Raw genomic sequence first — 19262 nt, 5'->3', positions numbered from 1 at the left:
CTATTATTATTATTATTATTATTATTATTATTATATTTCAATTATTAAACTGTTTTTATCTCAACCCACGCGTTTTCTCACTTCTACTCTTCCGATTCTCTCCCCCATCCCACCGGGGGGCGGGGGGAGTGAGCGAGCGGCTGTGTGTGCTCAGTTGCCGGCTGAGGTTAAACCACAACATTGCTTAAAGATTACCAGAGTGACATGTTAAGGTTTTTAATGTACTGGCATTTCTAAAGGTTTGCACAGATGCATTTCTGAGAAAATTACTTACATGCTTCTAACATACAGAGCAAAGGGATGATGAGTATTTGGAATTGAATACAGTATCCTTCATTTGCCCTCAACCATTAAGCTGTATCACTGCACGCTTCTAAATATATGCTGCCTTCCAACTGGGATGTGCTTCAGTGGTTTGTGAGTCTGTTTTTGTATGGTAAGGATAACGTTATTAGATCATTAGTAACTAGCTCACAAATAACGTTATTACTAGTTTTGTATTTTTAGATCAGGGTATACACATTATATGTGACCTCTCAAATAAAACATGCCACATCAATAGTGAGTATACAAATAGGTATACAGGGTATTTTATACAACATAGAACTCGATGCCTCGTCAGGTAGCAAGATGTAGAGGTTTTATAAGTCTGAGTTTGGGGTGGTTGCAGTAGTATCATGAGTAGTGAAGTATATCAATTTTCATTAAAATGATACAGCATATTGTGTGTGTGTGACAAATAAGGTAGGAAAACTATGGGAAAACTACGGGTTATGCTCTAGTAATGGCCTGTTGCACAAAGTGTGAACCTTTTTTGCCACCTTCCCTCTCATCATTTTGCCCAGCTCGTGCACAAGGAATTTGTTGGGGGCGACAGGAACAAATAGGTGGAAGGGGACTTTTTCCTAGCAGATGTTATGTGTGCTCTTTGAAACAAGATCAGAAATTGCAGTTGGGCTTTTTGGTAGTGTTTTTATGAAAAGTCAAATTTCTCTCGTTTCACAAAGGGAAGTAGAGTCAATGAAAAAGCTGATGCTATTTGCTATTTTACAGGAAAGCCTGCGAGTCTGGATGTGGGAGTGGGAAGAAGTGTGGTGATTTCAAAGTCACTGTTAAATTTTACCTTTACAGCATTATTTTCAACACCAAAAAGAATATATCTGTTCATTCATGCAGTCTTCAATTCCACATATTAAAAAAAAAAAGTCTCAACCTATTAATTTAGTATCTGGACATTAAACCTGATGCACTTGACTTCCACATCTTGAATTAGGTTAGATGTTAATGTGGCAAAGGGTATTTTTCTTAGGTTCTCATCACAACTCCTTAGCAAATGCTGTATGCATAGTAACGGGGTGCCTTGCTTTCCCGAGCATAGTTCAGTTCAATAGAGAATTATTTCATGTACTCTGGAGAAAAGTATCACATTGTTCTTTATCTGTATTTTTAGGTACTGCTGTAGCACTCATTATCCTAGCTTCGGGATTTTTGCTATCAGCTCAGGTCTCGCCAAGAATCACACTTAATCCACCAGATCCTTCACATCAGAACTCTACCTGCACAAAATACAGGTGAGATTTCATGATCATTCATCCAATCTTCTTGAAAATTGTTTCCAATTAATTGAGTTTTACAACCTAGTGTAAGTAATAGACAATTATTCACAAAGTCTAGTACAAGGAACTCAACTAGATACGTAAAGTTAAAATCCTAACTTCCCTCAATAGGGAAAATTAGACTCTTCGCTTAAATGCTCTGAATAATCCTTTGGAGTTTCTTGAACTGAATAAGGTGGTTAAGCGGCAAACTCCACACTTGAAATCTCCTCTATTATACCACACCTGCTGCAATTTATAGTGGACACAAAGTTAGGAATATTTAAAAGTAATTTGTAAGTATGTTTGCTGTTATTTGTCTGCTTGTAGATTTGTCATATGTAACAGCTGTAAACTCTTCAAGAAGATGTGTTCCTTGCCAGAAGATGTGTTCCTTGCCTTTTGTCTTCCTGAGTGGGGAAAAAAAATAATCTTCAGATAATTACAGATCAATTAACAATTAAAACAAATGTGATTTTTTTTTTTTTACCTTTTTTTCTATAGTGGGTAGAAGATGCACTTTCATGTGGAATCATAGTTTCAAATAACATAACTTCTAGGGTGTTAGGAATGTGTCATTTTCTGTATTTTGTGGGTTTTATTCACATGTGAGTGCTTTTATGTTCATTTAGCTGGCAGACTAGAAAATTCCCTTTTGAAAGAAGACTAGTTAAATGGCTGAAGAAATTCTTACTTACGTTCTTGTTTTACATGTGTTTGCAATAGAGATAAATATCAAGAAATGAGAGGTACGCTTCTAGTTTTCCTAGCGATATTGGCTAGAAATACAGTTCATGGCTTTTCGTATGCCAGCACAATGTCTTAGGTGAAAGATTCTGAGGATCTGAAGCTTTATAGACCCCTGGGAAGGGGACAGAAGGTCTTCAAAAGAGTGTGAATAGATGCTAATAACTGCAACATTAGATACTACCAGATATGAGGATCCATACATGCAAAAACTGTATTTTTACTTGTTTTCTACTGCAGAGTCAACTATATTTTGCAATTTTTGAGATGTGCCTATACAGCTTTTCAAATGGCAAGTAATCCGGTTAAAAGATGCAAAGAGGGGAAGAGCTTCCAAATGCTCTCCTTTCTGAATAAGATAACATTAATAGCAGGATGTCAAAAGGATTTGCCTGGGACTTAAGTTAACTATTTAGAAAGGATGTCTGGAGAGCACAGATGCACCATTTGCAGAACTCATTATTTGTTATCTAATAAAGCTAGATGATTATATAACCTGAAACAGTATAAAATCTGCGTGGGAGAAATATGGTTAGTCCACCTTAAGAAGTAATGAAAAATTATTTGACACAGTTTTCATTTTCCAGTTAACCACAGCTAGTCAGGAGGGAAATTTAGACTTGCTATGGCTTGCTCAGTGTGCACTTCTGGGCAAAAACATGAAAAATTAAAGCAGGTAGTTCTAGTAAAGGCATGTTGTTTCATGAATTATTGGAATATTTTAATCTGTCATAATTTCTGTTTCTGACACGAAGTGAGCAAAATTCTGAATAAGATAACATTAATAGCAGGATGTCAAAAGGATTTGCCTGGGACTTAAGTTAACTATTTAGAAAGGATGTCTGGAGAGCACAGATGCACCATTTGCAGAACTCATTATTTGTTATCTAATAAAGCTAGATGATTATATAACCTGAAACAGTATAAAATCTGCGTGGGAGAAATATGTTTAGTCCACCTTAAGAAGTAATGAAAAATTATTTGACACAGTTTTCATTTCCAGTTAACCCACAGCTAGTCAGGAGGGAAATTTAGACTTGCTATGGCTTGCTCAGTGTGCACTTCTGGGCAAAAACATGAAAAATTAAAGCAGGTAGTTCTAGTAAAGGCATGTTGTTTCATGAATTATTGGAATATTTTAATCTGTCATAATTTCTGTTTCTGACACGAAGTGAGCAAAAGCAGATATGATAGAAATTCAAAGGATCTAGAAAAGAGCAATAAAAGAATTGAAATATTTTCATTTGGGAATATTTTGAAATAGGAGGAGCTCTCAGTTTACAGATAAAAGTGAACATGTAGAGGGGGATGTGAAATAATGAGCAACATATGAGAAAGCTTTAGTTGCTCCTATTTTAATCTTATAGTATATCTTGGTAAAGAGACACAAAAGCCAGGAGAGTTGAAACTAATAAATGGATACAGTTGCCCACAGATCACAGAATTAGGCTACAGCACCCGCTATTTAAAAGGTTTTTTAAAAAAATAGGCATTTATATGGTTAATAAGAACTTTCACACTTGTGTATCTAAAACTATATTTGGGATATCACTTTTCATGCTTCAAAACATCACCAAACCCTGACCTTGCTAGAGTCAGAGGAAGAATATTCCTTCAACATCATGAATATTAGTGTGCATTTTGGGAGGTGGTATCAGCCACTGACTCCGTACCAGGAAGCCTCAAAATTCCAGGTGTCTTCAGCCAAAGGAGTAGTAAGTGCAAGAAATATTGTTTGCTTTCAGCATGGATCAAGGGAGGAAAAACATTTTAAACATTTTTTTCTCCAGTGATGTCTCCAGAGGAGCTTAGTTTCGGCATGCCTTTCTGCCAAGCTCTTGTAGCTACACATAGAGAATATATGTTAATCTATTCTTTTATCTAAATTATTTTTGGAGGGGATGACATACAGGCATACATTGTATTTGACTTGGAAAAGTGGTGGTTCAAAATACAGGTATGCCTGCTTTCTGTGCACATGGTTAATAAGCTGAGTGAAATTTAAAAAAATGTTTTTGTCATGAGAAAGTAGATGGTGTCTTCACCATTCCACTCGGGTTAGAAGAACTTCAGCATGACATACATAGTCTTGGAAGGAAGAAGAGGTGGGGACTGCAAACCAAAGGAAAACTAAAGGTTGGGCTGTATTTTGTGGGGCTGACCTCTCTCTCCTTTTTGGCCCTGAAGGTATTCCCCGTGGCTGTTAGGGAGTTGAGTCAAAGTGATCCTCAAATTTGAGGATTTGGAAGTAAAAGTCTACTCTGCATAATGCCAGTCTTGCATATTTTCTATGCTACTCTAAGAATAATGGCATTAAAGAAGCTGTACAAATAGCCACCATGTAGGGTAGCAAATGTTACTGTAGGGATAGTTACAAATAAGATATCCAATCACAGTAAAATGAAGCAACTTAATGGCAGTGGTCTTTTGCTGTTTAATCCATATTTTAGCTTGCTTCAGTATAACTGCTGGTATCTCATATTGCTTAGCATTGTATCTTGCAAGCCTTGAAGAGGTCTCAGAAAGTTTTGGAAAAGCAAAAGACAGCAAGACTTCAGAAGATCAACATGTAATGCCATCTACCTGTAGCCACCGTAACCACTTTTAAATATGTGTGTCTACACAAATGCAGCTCATAGTCTCCTTCATCTAATGGTGGTGCAGTGCTTCTCTGAGGTGAGGTACGCTTAGTCAGTCTAAACCTGTTTGCAGCTTGGCCATCTCAGAGTATGGGCATCTTTCCTAAATATAACTTGTATTTGTCTTTGCCAAAATGTATTTATAAGTTATCAAATCATCAGTAAAATGTATTTTGCTGACAAAAGTTTCACTGATAACTGTGCAGAGTAAAGACGCTTTTTATGTTTGCAAATCCATTGGGTTAGAGTAAGTGTGGGTATCCATTATGGAAGCCTTAGAGCTACTACAGACAGTCTGTTTGTTGTTCCCTCACACTCGTATTCCTCTGCACAGATTAATTCCTGCTGCTAGAATAACAATGAAGATAGAACAGACTAGGAGATAAAGAACACAGTCACTGTCCTGATTCAAAAAAGCACCTTGAATACTACATTCTGAAAGAGCTGTGCCGTGCAAAGAGAGAAAACAGTGCTTGCAGAAAACAAAGCAGTAAGATAGGCTGCAAATATCGAGTAAAATATTTTCATTTGGTGTAGAGACGTATAATATCATAGTTGATCAACAGCCAAAAAATAATCTGTAAATCAGTGAAAAAAATTGAATGTAATCTTCATTCACAAAGACATCATGGAAATAACGCAAACCCAGCAGGATACCCTGGACACTGCAATTCTCTTTGCCTCCTCACATTTGGAAGTGGGTGGGTGTCTCACTGAGGAAAGGCAAGGTGAATGCTCATCTGTGTGCCATCCTTAAATCAAACTCCATTTTCACACTCAACCTGTGTAAGGTTGTATAGATGTTTGCAGTGTGACCACTTCTCTTTGATTGTAATCTCTTCAGCAGCTGTGATCTGTTACTTAACAGATCTGTTACATCAAGGCCACAGAGAAGCTCAGAGGTAAATTTAGGAGTACAAAACAGCATCATCCCAAAATTTGTAATCTTAAAAATTAAAAGATAAGATAGCCATTCCTATTATTATTCTGACTACTCAAAACTCAGTAAACATGTTCCCGTTTTTACTGGGGACTTGCCTGGTTCTGGAAGGAGGTCAAGGTTAGGGCATGTGCACTAGCTACCCTACTGCCTTTTCCCAATCTTTAAAGAATCAAAGGTGTGACCGTTCCACTCTACCTTTCTCTGGGATATTCACCCATTTCTGGAAAATGACCATTGTCCTGTTGCCTTGTATTCTTGGTCTTTTTGTCTCCTTTCATTCATGTCTCTGTCTCTCTTACTGCACTTCTTGAGACTTGGTCAGCTGTAGAAGACATACTGTGAACTTGTTTTGCTTAAGCAATATTTTTCACCTCGGCTACTGTATGAAAATGGTAACTTTTGTGTTAAGCTTAGGTTAACCCTGAGGCTCATATCCTAGGGAGATGATACTTGTGCACAAGAACTTTCTCAGGTTTCTTCCCGAACCGATTGTCTTCAGAGTTTGATTAAAATAATACAGGCGGTGCCAGCTGTGCTGAACACACAAGGGCTCCGTTGTTCATCTTTGAATTAGTCACCCTCATGTGGTTAATGTTCCTAAGCTCACTGTACAAATACACACCACTGAGATGAAAGCACCAATATTTAGTACTCTTACATAGTAATTTTACAAGATAGCTAATAGGCAGAAATACATATTTTCTTTATGAATTTAGCAAAAGTATATAATTGGGGTCAGTCCTGAAAACCTAGTAACTGAAGCTGGTTTTATTGTATTTAATAGCCTTAGGATACATACAGTAAGTATATTAGCTATTGTACTTTATTTTCTTGAGTTAACTCATTGGCAATCTGATTTATCTGCAAACTAGACATCAGTATTCTTCATACTGTCACTGTATCACAGAACCAGTATTTTTTAAAATACGATTCTCATTTTATGTTTCTAATGTCAAAGTGACTGAGCTACTGGTCATTCTGACAACTGAGAATTGTAGTAATAAATATAGTAATGTGTTTCTGCTGTTAAGGTCAGAAAATTATGACTTTGAGAATATTATGTTTGAGAATACTTTTGCCAGCTCTTATGTAATTAAAATTCTGATAGTTTATGTTGTAGAACTGTAAAATGACCTCGACATAGTCTTGAATTTATTAAGGAGATAATATAAGGATATATCACTTGGTAATAATTTTCCATCTGCTGGCATGTTGCTCCTATCAATCAAAACTTGTAATTTAATTTAAAATCCTAAGGGATAGGAAGGAATATGTCAGTTCCAGGTAGTAGGCATCTTTCATGTGAATGACTCATCAATTTAAACATAAAGGTTTGAAAAGTGACTTACCTGAACTGTCTGTGAGTGTAATGCAGACACTGTATAACCATTGTTAACATTTCCACTTACTTTGTCTTTGAATCAAACTCTGCATTACTGAGGGAACAAGGTGATATTTGTATGGCGACCTAACAACACTTCACATCTCTGCTAATACTTCTAAGACTTTGCTGTTTAACAAAAATTGAAACAATGCTTAGGGAATTATTTTGTAAAATCTTCCAAAGTGATGGTGTTATACTTTATATAGTCTGTGGGTTTTAGTCACACAAAGATGATTTTAATCAAGTTTGAACAAGGCTTGTATCTGATCTGCCCGGAAGCTGGGAGTATAGTATGTATGTGTAGGGTCTTTTTGGAAGAGTAGTTTTAAAAGCAAAGTATGCTTCTATGCATATCCTTCTATGGAGACTGCCATTACTCTCAAAATAAAGGTACATGTAAGTCAGTTGTTTCTGTTATTTATTGTCTGTTCCAGGCATAAAGCAGGAAGCTGTTGTGCTGGGGGTTATATAAATTCAGAAAAAAAGATCATCAAAGTCAAGAGACAACTGATACCTATGTGCGAGTAGATCAGGACACTTTTCATGTGGTGTCAGCATTCCAGCACAGTCTGCTGTCAAGGTGCTTATAGTAGTAGTGGTGTAGCTGTGATGATCTAAGGACTTAAGCAAAGCAAGGCTTGCAGAGAGTAGTTTCCTTTAAAGGACTATGATAGGTAGGAAAAATGGGTGAGCCATTGGGGTCCTTTTCAGATCTAAAGCAGAAGTAGCAAACACCAAGAAGCCGAAAGCAGTTGCTCTGAGTTTATGTAAATTGTGTTGCTTAGTTGAGGCATGTGAGTCCTTGGAAGAGAGGGTTTAAGGAGAGTTTGAAGAGACCTAATGTATTTATATGTGGCTGGCATATCAAGAAGGATAAGGATTCAGTAGTGGTCTGGAACTTACCTAGGAAGGAGTCACTGAAGAACAGTCTCAGTGGACTAGATGGAGCAGGAGCCTGATTTGAAGATGAGGAAGGGTTGATCATACTTGAATGTAACTGTGATCTAGATCTGTTGGAGTAGATGCATGGTAAATTACAGAACTGCAGATAGCGTATGAGTACAGTGATTATAAATGGTAGCTTTTCCTTATGGACATCACTGAGTGGATACATGTGTTACCTAATGGACTGCCGGTAGACCTCAGCAAATAAACTTCTGTCGTTTGGTCTCCTATTATCGCAGGAAAGTGCTCTTGAAGTCCGAGTGGGTTTTTCTCATTCTTTGTTAGATACTGTATTTTCTGTGTCCCAGATACAACAGCTTGAAGTGGTATCTTACAGTTACCACACATTTTAACTACTTAAAGCATCCTCTATATTCTTGGCCAGTGATATTTAATCAGAATTTAATGGTTAGCTTTTGGAAGCAACACAGGAATCATCAGAAGTATAACAAAGTACTTGATTTCAAGCCTGAGGTGCAGTGAAGCATGTGCAAACAGCACAAGATCTCAGACACAAGCATCAGGTGGTTTTAAACAAGGTCCTAGTACCTAACTGGAATGAGTTTGTGTATAAAAATGAGGTAAGCCATTTGCCAAAAAAACCCTAAGCTCTTTAATTGTGTAGCTGGCTGAAAGCTAAATGCACCGATGTCCTCACATGTCAACAGAGCTGATAAATCTACTGCAGTATTTGTCCAAAAGTCTTTATATTTTTGTTGAGTTAAATATCTTGGCTGTTTTTCTTGTTTGGATTCATCAGTTGCCCATGTCCCTTGTTGAGTCCAGTCGGGTAGGCACGCTCTGACCGGTGATGCTCAGCTCGGCTATCTTGGCCATTTTCCTTCAGCTGGGGCTAGAGGAAGAGGCATTCTCTGGTTGTAGATAGGAGAATACAAGCACAGAAGCAAGGAAAGCTTGATTCCAGTCTGTTGTTTTTCTATAAGGAGCTGGAAAGCAACTACACCACATGCTAAGGGAGGTAGAGGATTGTGTGCATAACCAATCTTGAGAGCAAAGACTAAACCTGAGGGATCCTAGTTTAGGATCATGTCTCCAGTATGGCAAACAGCAAGCTGGAAAGAGTAGAAAGCAGCATAATCAAAGTGACATTCCTTTCCAGCCTGTGGTGATTTGCAGCTTATGTTCTCTTTGGGTGGTATGTGCTAATCCTCAGTAGATACTGCAAGACCCTCCTGTGTCTGCATCGAGCCTTTCCTGCCTGAGATGGTTTTTTATTGTTCCTACAGTTCTATGAGGAAAACTGTGTTCAGGAATATTAATACATGCATCATGAAGAGCCAGAGCAGTGGGTTCAACAAGCTCACAGTGGTGGAATTTATTCTGTGGAGAAGACAGGGCATGAGCAAATTGTCTTGCATGTTGTGAGCGTATCAGATTTTCACATATAGCTACTTCTTCACATACAAGGGGCTGATTGCACAGCATGTGCTCAGTGAGACTGATGAGTCCAAAACATGTAGAAAGAGTCCATCCCCAAGAAACATCCATATTTGTGGACGTTTTGATACTCTGAGAGGCTGTTCATGCTACCCATGTAGTAGAATATTATGAAATCAGGTGTTAGATTCTAGAAGAGAACTACACAGTCCATAATGTATTATCAAGCTCAGTTTGTATTTCTGTAACTGGATGATAGAAATATATTAATATAGTTTTATAATGGGATAACAGAATATGGAAGCCAAAGTTGAAAGTTCCTTAAGATGTGGCAGAAGTGAAAATTGATGAAATGTTTTGAAATGAACAATTCAGAAATTGAGATTCAGCTTGAAAAAGACAAAATAATCTGACAAAAAGAGAAACAGCACTTGCAGAGCAAGGGCAAAGGTCTTTTACTGCTAAATCACTCAACAAAAAGTGGCAAGGTACAATTTGCAGCTCAAATTAAGAGACTCCTGAGAATTGTAGGAAAGTCATTACTTACAAGGTCATTTTACAAATTTAAAGCACAAAATATAATGACAAACCAAATGTAAGTATGGAGTATTTTAAGAAGTGGGAGAAGAGCGGGGAAGAAGCAATTGTGAACTTTTCATTGGCAACTGGAGGGTCACTTTAGCAGGTCAGAGATTTTATTCAGTCTTTTTAGAGACTGCACTAGAGGCTAGTAAACTACACTGTTAAGGAGAAAAAAACCAGTAATTTTGGTATCAAGAAAAACATGCACAGCTAGCCAATTAATAATTCTTCTATATACTTTAAATTCTCTGTGAAAGAGGAAGGAATTGTGACCTTTGGCATCAACCTGTAACCTCAGGAACAGTTCATTGGGCAGGCTGCTCCAGAGCAGAGCATCCTGAAAGCTGGTGGTGCTCAGGCTGGCAAGAAATTGCTAGCAAGGGACCTTGAAGTTAGTGCTGTCAGGCTTTCTAGACATCAAATATTCCCATTTGGTCAGATGAAAAGGATATAAGAGCATGGAAGCCTTGACCAAATTGGCAGAATCAGAGTTGGGAATTGCAGGTTTGGGGATATCTAGTCTCCTAACGGTCTACCAGCTTGTCAGTAAACGTGGTTTGACAATGAGGCAGGAACCCTTAAATCCCATGCTGTGGCAGTTCTCAATAAACTGAGGGGCCAGGCTACTGCAACTTTTGTTTTGTAGACTTCATGCCACTGAGCTTCAAAGAATCTGAGCATCTTTGGACTTCTGGAGCCTCACATTCCTGGTGGTTGTTACTCTGCTACATAGGCTGAAGCATCTGAAGTCTAGATGCTTGCCTTCTTGTTGGGTTGCCTAGGAGCCCAGCTGGTAAGCAGAGAGGGAACTAGGCACATTGTAAAACCTTTGTGCTGTAGTGCTGCCTGGTTTCATCAAAATCAAATCATCTCTCTCAGGTATTTCAATCAGTCAGTCTCTGATTGAGAACCATCCTGCCTGGGAATTTTCAACTGGCTCTTCACAGGGGAACCTGTTTCCAAGACACTAGCTCATAACCTTAACATGGATATAAATATTTCATGATAAAGTGCAGCAAACATATCTCCCATTTATAATTGGATGCAAATTTCCTTCTTAACATTGATATCCTGGAGTATTCTGGTATAGAGCTTTCAAGGCCATAACTGATCTGTGGTGTAGATTTGAAGAAGTATCAGTATTTTTACAGACTTATACTCTGACATATGTTTGGGTATATCTGGGTAGTGCTGATAAGAAGGTACGTTTGAGGACAGGAAGGAGATCTGTAGTAGATAGTTAAATGTCAATAAGTATTATATTGTGCATTTCTTTTCCTGGTATATTTTGTGTCCTAATTTATTTACATCACTATGAGCATGTGAATATGTGCTGAATTTCAAATTGTTTAAATATTTTTGTTTAGCAAATAGCAATGGGGCTAGAGTGAAGAAGAGCATAAGCCTGAAACTACTATATATTTTATTTCCATTTTTTGAGAGAGAAATTTAGAGTGAATAGCCTCAGCACATGATTTTTTTTGGTTGTTTTAAAATTGCTTCTTAAAAAAAAAAAAATTCCGTGCTTATTTCATGCTGCATCTTCAGTGATCATTAGTTTTTATCAACTGATACAGATTTCTTTACTGTGTTATGAAACAGTTGTAATGTGTATATGTTGGAATTTTGGAAGAAAAAAACATCTATCTTCATCTTGGAAAAAGCGATGACTATCTACCTCATCAAAGTCAACATAAAAATTTTATATCACTGATAAAACGGGGCACAGAAGAATGCTAGATGATCTGAACAGCAGCCGCCTACCCTAAGTCTGCTGGGAGTTAAATTTGAAAGGGCTTCAAGTCTTGTATATTGAATTGCTGAATTTCCTCTGACATAAATTGGTCTTGTCTCTAAAACCTAAAGTCATAGCCTGATTGTATGAACTCGCTATATAGCTAATGACAGCAAATCCTAACCCAAAGGTAAAGGGTTTATAAATATTTGTCATTTAACTTTTCAGTCTGAAAGACAAGCTTCAGAAAAGCTGTGGAAAATAATAATTTTAAATTATTTAAACTGTTATGAGTAACTATAACCTCTGACATTTGGCATGACATGAAATCCAGCAGCCTTTATTTTGTTGAATGCCAACTGGAAGACACAGTTGTGCATATCCAATAAAGCCCGAGGAACAGCTGAACTAACAGCCCTGTAGACCGACATTGGAATCAATAATCAAATTTCTTGAGTTTTTCTCTGGACTGCTGGCTGGGGGGGAGGAACAAATAAGATATCTTCTGCTTCCCAGTTGGCTGGTTACTGATACCCAACGCCATCTGAGGTTATGTGGAGTTAACCGTAGAGTGAGCCCCACAGGACAGAACAGACAATGCACAGTTCAGTTCTGTCATTCATCTCATGCATTGATTTTTGTGAGGACACTGAGGGAAATGATGAAGCGTCCAGTCCCCATCCTGTCCTCTGCTGGCAACACTATAAAAATGACAGTCATCGCTGTGTCTAATTGTCATTCTTCTGCATTCCTGTGTCCTGCTGATGTTCTGGCTGGTGTTGGATATTTGACTATATTTCTGCTTGAAGTAAAACCTAAAAAGAATAAACCTAGAGAGACCTTGAATCCTGAAATTTTCCAAAGAGAAAGACCACTTTAATGTGTTAAATTTTGCACATGGTGTTCACATTGAATATAATTTGCATATAGTTGACTTAAAAATCCACTGCTGCTCTTGATAGCATGTAGTATTTGGAAATGTCTGCTTTCTCTGCCAGGCTGCTATGCTGGATGTGCTAGCACCCTGGGTCTTTTTAGAAATTCATGTTGTTGAAAGGTACTTTGATATACAACATAATTTGAGTGGAAGATGTTCTACAATTTGAAAATCACATATCAGCATCCTGTTTGATATTATAGGATTCTTTTCACTAGAAGATGCTATAATTTTTTAGTTATTTTTAATATTATCATTACATACTTAAACACACTTGTAATTTATAAAAATGTCTTTATTCATCTGCAGTCTTCTGTTCCTGTCAACTGCTTTGGTTGCTGCCCATTGCTGTCCTAATATTGATTAACAAAATGTAACTAAGTCTTGATAATGTAATACTGGAATTGTCCTTTCCTTTCATAATTGATAATTGCAGAGTTATAATTTTCTCATTTATCTTTGCAAGAGAAGGAATGTTTACTACAGTTAGGTGATTGACTTCTACCTGAAAGTTTTGCTTCATCTCCATTGTAAAAATGTTTTCTGCAGTTTATATTTCTATTTAAAGAGCTGATTTAATGCAGCTTTCCTAATATAAAATAAACAAAAGCTGTTCAAACCTGAATTTGACCTATCAGTTAAGCAAGAGGAAGGTGTACTTAAAATAGGTTTATTTTCTAAAAAGTAGACAACATGGAAATTCTGCAGTAATTTGATAATTTAGAAAGCACACAATAACAAAGAGCACAAATTTCTGAAACTTGGGAGAAGTAGGAAAATGCAAATGAATACACTGTTTTTAACACTTTCCCAGCCCTCTTTTTTTGCCAACTACCATATGAATTGACCTTATTATAACTCTTTTAGAAACCTCATAGTAAGAGAAGTTTAAATGACTAGATTTTAAATGTGTACTTTCAGACTTTTTAAATCCATATAATCTGCTTTACTGATACATTTTCTTGGGACTTGGTTATACAGAAACTTTTACTTTTTCTCATAATGGTATAGTAGTTTAAGCAGATTATTTCTTCATTCACTAAGTCATTGTTATGATAAAGATACACACTCAGAAAGGATTATTTCCTTGGTTTTGTTGTTACAGGGATATATGTTGAAGCTATTTTTGTCACCTTAATTATACATTTCCAGATGTAACATTTCAAAGTTTAATTTTAGTTTCAAATTTCCAGACTTACTCCATGTTTTACAGTTTTTCGTTCTCCTATTTTTAACTCCTAAAGTTACCCTTTAGAATATATCAGAGGCTTTACTGATGAGGATGTATCTCTGAATCTGAGATGGCTTCTGGGGAAGATAAACACCTGGGTAGTTTAACCACAGCAGCAATGGTCTTGAGTGTTTGCAAGATCTGGCGAAGCTTGTGCCAGAAGCTTTCAGATAACTTGCACTGCATGAAGGGTTTTGGAATGTCTTCATAGCTCACATGCCCAAATCCACTCAGTTTGTTCTCAGAGGCAGGTTTTAGACTGACACCTAAGTGAGGTATCTGTAGGGCACTTGGCGTCTAGGCTCCCAGTAGTCAGTGGGGATGTGGTCAGTGTAACCAGTGGAGTCTAGAGAACAGTTTTATCGTCTAGTCACTTGAATAGCTTGCAAGATTGCATTGAGGAAACTTTGCGTAAATGTAAGCATCTCTTGCTCTTTGAGACTACCAAGGAAATCAGAGATATCTGTATGGAGCTGGCAAGTGTGATGCATGAGAATGATCTGCAAGAGCACTGCATACTCTGCATTGGCAGGTGAAGGGCAGGCCGGGATGTTTCTGGGCACTAGATGCCTGTATATGAATCGGCTCCATTGACATATTGGCTCCGTCTATCAAATATAATGGGAGCTCAGGCGCCTAGTTCCCACATGGAGACACATGGTGTCGTGATCTCAGACTGACTCCCACATCTGTATGTGCCCAAATCCTAGTTTGTTTATTAGGTATGATGTATGATTCTTTCTTTTCAACCCCAATCTGTCTTTTTTTAATTTAAATTCATTCCACAAGTGAATTCTCCTACAGCCTGATCAGGTGTCACTGCGAGATTTGCAAGTGGGCCACCAAAATGTGGTACAGAAGAAGGCAAAAGCAATCTGTATTAGTTTTTGGGCAGTTTCTATTATCTTGTCTCCAACACTGACAACTTGACTTTGTGCATCCCAAGATTGATTAGGAGATGCTGTTGGTTTTGACACATACAAATGAATAAAGTGTTGCTTAAGTATTTCTTTCTTTCTCTTTCAGTTATTGTAATGGATGTATGTTAGATCCAGACTGTGGTCTCTGCTACAAATTGAATAAATCAAGTGTTGTTGAGTCCTCATGCATTCCTGTTGATAAAGATTCTACCATGAAAGCAGCGTGGGGCAGGTATGTCACTTTTCAAGATTTTCTGGTCTTATGCTCTACTGACGGTGTATTTTGTGCTATTGAGAACACTTTTTGCTTTTACATAAAATGTTATGCTTAGGGTGTTCTGGAAGAAAAAAATAACTTGGCATTGTCAAAAATGGGCAATTACATTCTAACAACTGTTCTAAATAAAAGCCTTGACCCTGATATATGCAGCCAGTTCGGTGTAATCTGCCACTTAGAAAGTATGGCAAAAGTACACTAGCAATTAGGAAAATTACTCTTCCCTGATGTCTTCATTCATTTGAGGGGCATATTCCCTAGGTATACACTTAAAGCCCTCTGAATTAATTTTCTTTTTAAATGCTTTAATTAAACCACACTTTTAATATTGGCCTACTAAAGAAACCAAGTTGCTCAGCTGAATAATCTAAAATGATAAAAATCTGAAAAGTTCAAATTGTCAAAAGCATGGATTGTGGCCACAGATTTCTGTGTTCCTGTGCTTAAAAGCGGTGTCATGCCATGCGTTGCACTTGGAGTGTAAAAATGTGTGCATTCATAGAAAAGTCCTAATGCAACTGCAAAATACATCACGCCTCTTTTTCTTAAGCAGCACAAAGATTCCCTGTGAAGTCACAGCAATCTTCAGGTTTTCTGAAGTATTGACTGTTCTTAAGGAATGGTTTTATGAGTTGGAACAACATCCTGTAAAGGCTTTATCAATACTTTAATAATGATTAGGGCTTGGATTAGAGTTTAGAATGGGTCAGTGCCACAAGGGAATTACATAATTACTGCTGATAAAATGTGTAATTACTGCTGATAAAACCTCCTCGCCATAATTCACCTATGCCACCCACACACCATAAACATACCTGGGAAATATGCAAAGGTTCGTGTGGTGGTTTGGGCTTTTTTATTTTTTTTTTTTTTAACTTTCATGTGTATTTCTCAGAAGTTAAAACCAAGTGCCTTAGTGGCAGTGAGTCATATTGGACAGAGGTTGGAAGGTATGAAAATATCTACTAATTGTAAAATCATTGATTTAAAATGACTCTAAAATTGCCCTCCTTTTGATTTCAATACTATTAGAATGTTATGCCTAGTAGTTCTTTCCAGATACAGAAGAGGGTAGCTTATATGCTTTGTAATCTTAATTTAAAAGCACTGTGATCATTTGGGGGCTATGACTGTTTATTAATAAATAACTGTGAAAAGTACAAAATCTCATCCTTCTTGCTTTTTCTGTGACTATCTTCAATGGTGCATTATACAACATACTTTGCATATTACCTAATATCCTGATATGCTCTCCAACACTTGGACTCTCATATTTGTAAATTAACAGATCTGTCTTTGTATTCCTGGTCAACATTCATTTCATATATGCTGTAGTTTTAAGTAGCGTGTCTGTAGTTAGCAAAATCATGCTAACACACAGGAAGACGTAAATGGAAACATAAACTTGTTACGAATAGTTGAGAGAGAAAATCAAACTTTATTTATTAGGCAGTCTTATTGTATAACGTAGTAAATGTGGGCATCAGTAATCCTTTTATATTCACTCTCACATAATCCTCCTTGCTGTACAGCCTATTGGAGCAAATTAGATAGGAAAGGAGAAATACTTCCTTTCTATATTGCAAAATACAATATTTCCATATTGTACAATAATTCCATAGTATAAAGACCCTGTTCAAAATCTTTCAAGAGAAAACTGAACAATTTTAATGTTATATTGTTAGTCATTAGAGTGAAAGTTCTGCCTTAAGAAAGAAAACCAAAGAAATTCCACATTTCTTTTTCCAAAGGTTATACGTTCATCCCTATTTCTGGTGTTTATTTCATTAATTTCTAATCTCGTCTCCACTTGGTCTGTGTAATCAGGCAGTTTTATAAAAGCCGGTCCTTCAAGCTGTGAAATGTCAGGTGGCACCTTCTGTGCCTTCCAAGCCCTGTGGAACAGGCAAGCATTTCACCTCCTCCTCCTCCTCCTCCTCCTCCCAGATAGGTGTATTTCTTCATACTGGTCCAGAGGGAATCCCCATAGGTTTTGGCTTCCAAGGGTTCACATTCACGTACCCCCCCAGCTCTGCTTCCTCGAATCCTGAGTCTGCTTTACACCAAAATTGCTCCCACAAAGCCGTAGGATTTCCCCGCCAAGCGAGAAGATTGCTGCAGTGAAAACAGCGTAGTTACATCCCCAGTTGTGTCTCAGAGCAGCAGGAGTCGTCTGCATCTTTCTGGCAGCATAGGGAGAACAAGTGCCTAAGACAAACTAACAGCACCTGTGAAGAAATTACGTCCATGCTGATGCTTGAAATTGCATCCCTTTGTTTCACAAAGTTACTTTGTCATGAGCTAGACATACAGTGGCAGTTATTTTAAAAATACATGGCATTTTTACGATCAGAAACTGATTTAATAATTTGAAAGATGATTTTGTGATCTATGTACAGCTGATAACCATAATTATCACATGCAGCCTCTTTATAACTCCTGTGTATCCTGATGGCTTCATGCCATCCAGTATTGGCTGAACGGGTTTAAATGGCTTAAAACCTCCAGAGTTACGCTGGCCTCATACAGCCGATTTATTTTGCCATTAATTTTGCTCAGGAGAGAAGAAAGACCTGAGCTATTTGTTTGGGATTTGTTGGACCTCAGTTTGCCTGAGCATTAGCAAAAGCAGCAGCTCTGACTACCTTGCCTGATGCAAGAGGTTCAGAGAAACAGCTTCTGCTGGGCTCGGATTGACGGTGCTGTACAGAGCATTTCACTGCTGCTGCCACCATCGCATTTTGTTTATGATTTTTCTGCTGGAAAGCCGGGAGCTGCAGCCATGGAGAGCTGCCTTCAGTCACACCACACGATGTGCACGCAGCCACATAGCTCTGCAGCCATCTTAAGCCCAACCGTCCTGACGTTCGCTCAGGGGTTTATCTATTCCTGATGTGTAACCTACCAACAAGGTGAGAGCTGCTTGGAGGCACCAACAGAGAAGGCTTTGTCATATTTTTTTAAAGCTCTCTCTGCAGCCGTGCAAGCTGACATGGATAACCCTCCTGTTTATATATTTATAGCTTTGCACTGTTCTTCACAGTTGATCCCAAGGTACTTCGATAACACTGACGTAACAGGCAATGTTTTGACTGTTATCGTAAAATACTGTAATGTATTTTTAGTTGCAAGAAGTTTCCCTAGTGCCAGTCTGGTGTACTAGACACCACCTCTATGTTTATTGTTAATCATATTTATTCGGTTACGGTATGTTCTAAATTGAGAAGTTCTGGGGAGGGGAGGGAAGGGAAGAGAGCAGAGATTTCAGTCTCCTATGGCTGCCAGCAAGGCTGTTTATATTGCTGTGGTTGTCATAGAAACCTAGGGAGACAATTAGAGTGTCCAAATGTTTTTCAGGAAGAATATAGCATTTTGGTTCTTTTGAATATAGGGAACCCTGTAGCCAGCAGTGGCCCTGGCGGAGGGAGACCGCCTAAGGATAAATCTGACCAAGTCCAAGTCAGGCCTTGAAACAGCATGGGTAGTGCGCAATGGCTACACTTGTAAGATCATAAATGTAAGACAAAGAATAGAGATTTATTTTTTTATTTATTTAATCAGTTACATAAGCCTGACTCTGGTATTGGAATAACACAAAGAGGAGCGTCTTGCCCAGGGCATCAGCACAGTCAGGTGCTTTGCTGCCCGTGGTATTACTGAACCAGTCAACAAAACAACTGTTGACATGCAAACCTTGCTGCCTCCAGCTCTGCCCAGGGACATATAAAGGATGGTTTCAAGGCAGTCAGCAAGAATATTCTTAAATTATTGACTTTGTAATAAAAGAAGAGGAGCTGTGTCTTCTCTCTCAGTGTGGCCTGAGGGTTCTGTGTTGGGACTCTGTTCCTCGAGATTTAGGGAAGTTTTGCATTTAGCAGTAGCACAGAAGGGCTTGCAGTTCTGTTCTCTTAATGAACATTGAATTATAA

The 19262-nt window shown here is 37.9% G+C and overlaps 1 protein-coding gene across 1 annotated transcript in view; it reads left to right on the top strand.

The window, feature by feature from the left end:
* Positions 1–19262, top strand: part of SLC2A13 (solute carrier family 2 member 13) — a 140708-nt gene that overhangs the window by 99099 nt on the left and 22347 nt on the right. The window contains exons 5-6 of the mRNA XM_019474583.1: positions 1451–1571; positions 15163–15288. Coding sequence (XP_019330128.1) covers positions 1451–1571; positions 15163–15288 — 247 coding nt within the window. The remainder of the gene's footprint in view (positions 1–1450; positions 1572–15162; positions 15289–19262) is intronic.

This window comes from Aptenodytes forsteri, unplaced genomic scaffold (assembly GCF_000699145.1).
Source record: "Aptenodytes forsteri isolate BGI_AS27 unplaced genomic scaffold, ASM69914v1 Scaffold137, whole genome shotgun sequence".
Lineage (NCBI taxonomy): Eukaryota > Metazoa > Chordata > Aves > Sphenisciformes > Spheniscidae > Aptenodytes > Aptenodytes forsteri.
The sequence above is the reverse complement of the archived record's forward strand: the minus strand, read 5'-3'. Positions and strand labels throughout refer to the sequence as shown.